At 43.3% G+C, this 7,197-nt stretch overlaps 1 protein-coding gene across 1 annotated transcript in view; it reads right to left on the reverse strand.

Moving 5' to 3' along the window:
- Positions 1 to 2,855: 2,855 nt before the first annotated feature.
- Positions 2,856 to 7,197, reverse strand: part of FAM96A (family with sequence similarity 96 member A) — a 24,586-nt gene continuing 20,244 nt past the window's right edge. The window contains exons 3-4 of the mRNA XM_003784408.3: positions 6,427 to 6,512; positions 2,856 to 3,318 (exon numbers count right to left, since the gene is read on the reverse strand). Of these exons, the coding sequence (XP_003784456.1) occupies positions 3,221 to 3,318; positions 6,427 to 6,512 (184 nt within the window). The 3' untranslated portion in view covers positions 2,856 to 3,220. The remainder of the gene's footprint in view (positions 3,319 to 6,426; positions 6,513 to 7,197) is intronic.

Raw genomic sequence — 7,197 nt, forward strand, 5'->3', positions numbered from 1 at the left:
TCACTTTGTCTCCCTGGGTAGAATGCCCTGGTATCATAGGTCACAGTAACCATAAACTCTTGGGCTCAACTGATTCTCTTACCTCAATCTCCCAAGTAGCTGGGACTATAGGTACCCTCCACAACACCCAGCTATTTTTAGAAACAGGGTCTCACTCTCACTCAGACTATTCTCAAACTCCTGAGCTCAAGCAAACCTGCTTCAGCTTTCCAGAGTGCTAGGATTACAGGCGTGAGTCACTGTGCCCAGCTAAATAACAGATTTATGATTGTGCCACTGCATACAGACTGGAATGTAGTGGCGCAATCTTAAGGAGCCAATGAGAACTTTCATAGCAAATGATCAGAAATAGTGACATTTGCACAAACCCAGGGTTTTGACGATCTCAAGAGAGAGGAAGAACGCAGGAATAAAGCTGTGTTGAGACATTCTTTCAGTGCAGAGCCTTGGCAGAGTCCAGATGATTTTAACAGAACCTCTATAACCAGTAAGTTGTACAGGAATTAATTTCATTCCTGTCTCGATATCCTTTGAAACTCTACTGAGAGGGCAAGATCTTCCTCTGCCCCTGGGTAAGGATTTGAGCAGACACACAATTTCTGTTGGATAAGTCCGTTTGTCCTATAATGTCACTTCATTAAAGTATCTATCACATCTAATAGTCAAAACTATAAAACCTAGCATTAAATCTTTTGCTAACCCGAGCTAAGGAGTCCTTTGCTCCCTCTCCAATTGCCCCCCTCCCCCCATTAGTTATTCTCCACGGCCTTGGAAGCTAGGGAGGGAGGAGCAGTAAGGGTAGGGCCATTCTTACTTAGCTGGTTGACTTTGTGCTCTCTGGGCCTGGCTGGTGAATAGAGCTGGCTTTCTCTTGGAGTGGCACTTCCACAGGCTTACTAGAGGCTCCTGCTGAGCACCCCACCCTGGCAGATGCATCTCTACCCTGACACTTGTTGTCCTCTCCCCTCAGTCCCCAGGCACTAGGCTGTACATGAGCAGATCCTTTCTGCTGAGGTGACTTTGGCTCTGCTGATGGTCTCCTGGCATATGACCCACAACAGGATCCATGAGAAAAACTCACACGTCTTGCTGCACCAAACTCTGCCATCAAAGGAGTTAGCCTCGCCTTTCACTCTCACTCAGCCCCTAGCCTTCTGTCTATTTCTTTTTTTCTTTCTTTCTTTTTTTTGAGACAGAGCCCCTGGGTGGAGTGCCATGGCATCACATCTCACAGCAACCTCCAACTCCTGGGCTCAAGCAAGTCTCCTGCCTCCACCTCCCAAGTAGCTGGGACTACCGGCACTCGCCACAACGCCTGGCTATTTTTTGGTTGCAGCCTCTTTGTTTTTTGGCGGATCCAGGCTGGATTCGAACCTGCCAGCTCAGGTGTATGTGGCTGGTGCCTTAGCCACTTGAGCCACAGGGACTGAGCCGCTTCTGCCTATTTCTGCTTTCTTTCTCAGGCATGAGTCAGCCACCAGTTTTCTGAGTCTCCTAAGCACAGAGAACACATTTCCAAACTCTTGTCCCCTTGAAACTTCCCCATCTTTTTGCCAAAATGGGGATTGGAACTCAACAAAGCTGTACCTTGTACCTTAGTTAATTATTGCTTTATAACAAGTTGCCCCAAATCTTAGTGGTGCAAACAGTAAACATTTATTATCTCTTAGAGCTTCTCTGGGTCATTGATTTGGGGGTGGCTTAGCTAGGCAGTTCTGGGTTAGGGGCTCTCATGAGGTTTCAGTCAAGACGTTACCCTGACCAACGCTGGAGGAAAGCTTCTAGCCTTAATCATGGCTCACTCACATAGTTTGCAAGTTGGTAATGCTTGTTGGTAGAAGGTCTCTTCTCCATGTGGAATTCTCCAAAGGGCTCCTTGAGTGTTCTCATGACATAGTGGCTAGATTCCCACAGAATGAGCAATGTAAGATACCTTTTATGATCCAGCCTCAGAAGTCACACACTCTAATCTCTGTCACTTTTTTTTTTGAAGTAGCTGCTCATACTATTGCCTGGGCTAGTGATTCATCATAGCTCACAGCAACCTCAAACTCCTGGGCGCAAGCAATACTACTGTCTCAGCCTCCCAAGTAGCTGTGACTACAGGTACTTACCACCAACCCGGCTCATTTTTCTATTTTTAGTAGAACAGGGTCTTGCTCTTGCTCAGGATGGTCTTGAACTCCTGGCCTCAGGTGATCCTCCTGTCTCAGCCTCCCAGAGTGTTAGGATTACAAGCATGTCCTCTGAGATTCTTTATTAGTTACACCCTGGGTGGAGGGGAGGAGCACTAAGGAGATAGGATCAGCTCTGATTCAATATGCAAAGAAATTATACAAGGATGCAAATACCAGGTTAGTAAGGAACAATGAGGCCCAAGTTGGAAGCTCCTGACCAAACCCTGTCATACTTCAAGTGACTACTACCCCTGAAACAAACTGAACCAAGTACTAATAAAGTGCAGACCATAAATTTAGATTGGTTTAATCAAAACTTTTGGGGTTTTTTGTTTGTTTGTTCTTTTGGCCAGGGCTGGGTTTGAACCCACCACCTCCAGTACATGGGGCCAGCGCCCTACTTCCTTGAGCCACAGACACCGCCCTCTTTGGGGGATTTGTTGACCTTCAAAATTGTGCACATCACCCAGCCCTCTCCACATTTGATCCTCATCTATAAATGGGTCCAGGACTCTCCATAAGGGCAGGCAGGGCCTGATCTTAAGAGTTCCTTTTGGTTCTCAGATCTCTGATCCTACATAATAATCAGCAAAAATAAAGCTTTGGAAATATCTTTCAGGAGTTGACATTTACACTGGAATTTACTAATAGTTCAATAAAAACATTTTAAGTGAGTTATTATAAGAATCATCATTTTATTTATTTTACAGAATAATGATTTAAATTGAATGCATTTGGGCACGTAGATATTTGACATGAAAAGTAGTTGTATCAGAATGGGCATCAGAAAAATAGCAACTCATCTTACGCATAATAACTAGAAAATATTGTTCTGTCTGATCATTTAAATGTTACAAATCCTGAGAATGTTAAACACTGAACAAATTAGGTACTACCTTATAAGTAAATTTTGCTTGGAAATAATTCTTTAAAAAAATGTTTGAAGATATAAATCACCTATGTATTAAACATGAGTCTTTCACATTATACAAAGAGTTTAAACAAATAGATCAGTTACAGTTTGGTGGCTCTTAGAACAGCTATCAGTCAGGTTCAAGGACACACTGTTCCACAATTTCCCGTAAGTTGGGGTTTTCCATGGCGGCCGCCACTCGCTCTTTGTCATTTATCTGCTTATTGACTGAAAAACACACAGACAAAAGGTAGCAGAGAATTGTGTTAATATATAGTGCTAGATGGTATTTTTATTAGCCTGCTAATACAAAAAACTTAACTCCCTGAGAACCTAAAACTGTTTTTGGCCAATTACTCATAATGTAATTTCCAAGGTCTAGAAGGAAGACTGAAGAGGAAGATATCTCCTATAATCCTATTGCTTTCACATCTTTCTTTCTGATCTTTGTCCAGTCTGTAGAACCTCCATAGTTGAACCACTTCCCTACAGTGACCACCTCCTTAAGTTGACCGAACTTTCATAGGCCAGACAGGAACCAAATGTATAGTAGGCCTAGTTCCTTATGTTAACCACCTTTTTTTTTTCTTTTTTTGAGACAGTCTCACTTTGTTGCCCTTGGTAGACTGCCGTGGCATCACAGCTCACAGTCACCTCAAACTCTTGGGCTTAAGTGATTTTGTTGCCTCAGCCTCCCCAGTAGCTGGGACTACAGGTGCCTGCCACAACGTCTGGCTATTTTTTTGTTGTTGTTATTGTTGTCACTATTGTTATAGCAGGCCCTGGCCGGGTTCAAACCCGCTAGCCCCGGTGTATATGGCTGGCACCTTAACCACTGAGTATGGGCTCAGAGACATGTTAACCGTTTTGTTGCAGTCCCTTAGATAGTCAACTTACAGAGGTTCTGCTGTACATATTTCTATACAGGTACATTCAAAGTAATACAATTTTGAAAATTGTTTCCCCCCGCTTAAATCTAAATTTTAAATTATGGTAAACATTGTAGGTATTCTTCTTTTTTTATTTTTTTATTTTGAGACAGAGCCTCAAGCTGTCCCCCTGGGTAGAGTGCTGTGACATCACAGCTCATAGCAACCTCCAACTCCTGGGCTCAAGAGAGTATCCTGCCTCAGCCTCCCAAGTAGTTGGGACCACAGGTGCCCACCACAACGCCTGGCAATTTTTTTTGGTTGCAGCCGGCATTGTTGTTTGGTGGGCTGGGCTAGATTCAAATCCGCCACCTTAGGTGTATGTGGTGGCACCTTAGCCACTTGAGCCACAGGCACCAAGCCTGTAGGTATTCTAAATTAAAGTATGAAGACTATGCTACAATGAGCACCTTTAAACATAAAGCCTTCTTTTGGAAAACATTCTTTAAAAATCAATAGGTAGGAGTATTTTTATGCCTTAATTTGTCTCTTTGAATTACTTTCCAGGGTGGCGCCTGTGGCTCAAGGAGTAAGGTGCCGGCCCCATATGCCAGAGGTGGTGGGTTCAAACCCAGCCCTGGCCAAAAAAAATATGAATTACTTTCCAAATTATTTACCATCAATAGCAATATATGAGCTTTCAGGTTGCCAGCAATACCTGGCATTATTTTTTACTTTTATTACCATTCTTTATTTTTTTTAAAGATAGTGTCTTCCTCTGTTGCCCAGGCTGGAGTATAGTGGCATGATTATAGCTCACTGCAGCCTCAAACTCCGGGGCAAAATTTTTTTAGTTTTTATAGTGACTTTATTACCATCTTTCTTCCTGTCCCTTTGCTGCCCAGGTTGGTCTCAAACTCTTGGCCTCAAGTGATCCTCCTACATCAGCCCCACCCAAGTGCTAGGATTACAGACATGCATCCTGATGCCCAGCCAGTATCTGGTATCATTAATAAAAACAAATATAGTAGCCTGGGCTCGGCGTCTGTGGCTCAAGTGGCTAAGGCGCCAGCCACATACACCTGAGCTGGCGGGTTCGAATCCAGCTTGGGCCTGCCAAACAATAATGATGGCTGCAACCAAAAAATAGCCAGGTGTTGCGGCAGGCGCCTGTAGTCCCAGCTACTTGGGAGACAGATGCAGGAGACTTGCCTTAAGGTTGCTGTGAGCTGTGATGCCACAGCACTCTACCCAGGGTGACAGCTTGAGGCTGTGTCTCAAAACAAACAAACAAACAAAAAAATATATAGTTGCCTGTAACAAACTACCCAAGAAACAAACTGATTAATATAAGAGGGTGGTCAACACAAGGAACTAGGCCCACAGTACTGATATGTACCTGTGATACATGTCCAATTAGGTCAACTTAAGGAGGTGGTCACTGTAGGGAGGTGGCCAACTATAGAGGTTCTAATGTATATACACATATATAAAAAAGGAAAAGTAAAAAATGGCTCCAAATTAATGCTGTAATCATCATTTCCTTGATAGATAGTAAAACAGAGTATTTTCCATGTTTATTTATTTGCTTTCTTACGTGAATTTTCTGTTCATCTCTCTTAGTAATCTACTAGGCCTTTTTTTAAAAAAAAAAATGTTTGTAAGGATCCTCGCATAATAAAGGTATTGGCCCACTATGTTGTGTATAATTTGTTAATAGTACCCTTAATGGAAGAGTTCAAAAGACAGATCTCCATATTCTTTTCTTTTTTTAGAGACAGAGTCTCACTCTATTGCCCTTGGTAGAGTACCGTAGCATCACAGCTCACAGCAACCTCCAGCTCTTGGGCTTAGGCAATTCTCTTGCCTCAGCCTCCCAAGTAGCTGGGACTACAGCTGCCTGTCACAATGGCAGGTTTGTTTTTTTTTTCTATTGCAGTTTGGCTGGGGGTGAGTTGGAACCTGCCACCCTCAGTATATGGGGCTGGCGTCCTACTTGCTTCAATTTCAAGTACACAGTTCTCTATCTTGTCACCAAAGCAAAGCATCAAGTCTTCATAAGAGCTCATAATTCAAGGTCCCTAAAGCTGGATATTCTTTACAGATGTGTGGCCATTTGCCTAAACTGTCAACATCCATGGGTTCTTGGCTTAAGTGATTCTCTTACCTCAGCTTCCCAGTAGCTGGGACTATAGATGCCTGCCACAATGCCTGGCTATTTTTGTTGTTGTTGTTGCTATTGTTGTCACTGTTGTTTAGCAGGCCCTGGCCAGGTTTGAACCCACCAGCCCCAGTGCACGTGGCCAGTGCCCTAAGCACAGAGCTATGGGTGCGGAGCCGATTGTGTCCTTTTTTACAAATGATCCAGCAAATAACTTGGCTGGCAGAACAACTAGTATCCAAGATAAAACATTATCTGAATTTTTTTTTTTTGAAATAGTTTTTAAATGTTTCAACATTCACTTACTGTCTTCTTCTGTTGAGTGGGTTCCTTCAGAAATGTAGATTTCCAACTGGAAAGAAAAAAATAGTAAAAGTAAAACATTAGAGCATCTATGCTATATAGGTAGAAGTGGATTCAAGAATCCAGGGATAAGGCTCGGCGCCTATGGCTCAAGTGGCTAAGGCACCAGCCATATACACCTAAGGTGGCGGGTTTGAATTCAGCCTGGGCCACCAAACAACAATGACGGCTGCAACCAAAAAAATAGCCGGGAGTTGTGGCAGGCGCCTGTGGTCCCAGCTACTTGGGAGGCTGAGGCAGGAGACTCGCTTGAGCCCACAAGTTGGAGGTTGCTGTGAGCTGTAATGCCACGGCACTCTACCCAAGGGGATAGCTTAAGGCTCTGTCAAAAAAAAAAGAATCTAGGGGTAAGGCCCCAAATTCCATTTCTAGCATCAAAGACTTAGGGACATCCCCTTTACATTCTTCTCTAAAACAATAACTGAAATTAGTAGGATTTTAAAATTTGGTCAGTTAGGGAATTCCTGCAAGGGTCATTTCTATTAATTTTATTATATGAATATACATAAATAAAATTTTACACGAATGGGATCTCATACAAGTTTTTTTACTTATGCATCTCTCTCCTTTGTACCCTACTTCTTCCCAAATCAGTACCTAAACTTCCTCCTGCCCTGGCTTAGTGCCTATAGCTCAAGCGGCTAGGGTGCCTGCCACATACACCGGAGCAGGCAGGTTCAAATCCAGCCCAGGCCTGCCAAACAACAAAGACAA

Source organism: Otolemur garnettii, unplaced genomic scaffold (genome assembly GCF_000181295.1).
Source record: "Otolemur garnettii isolate 467f Iridium unplaced genomic scaffold, OtoGar3 scaffold00011, whole genome shotgun sequence".
NCBI classification, from domain to species: domain Eukaryota; kingdom Metazoa; phylum Chordata; class Mammalia; order Primates; family Galagidae; genus Otolemur; species Otolemur garnettii.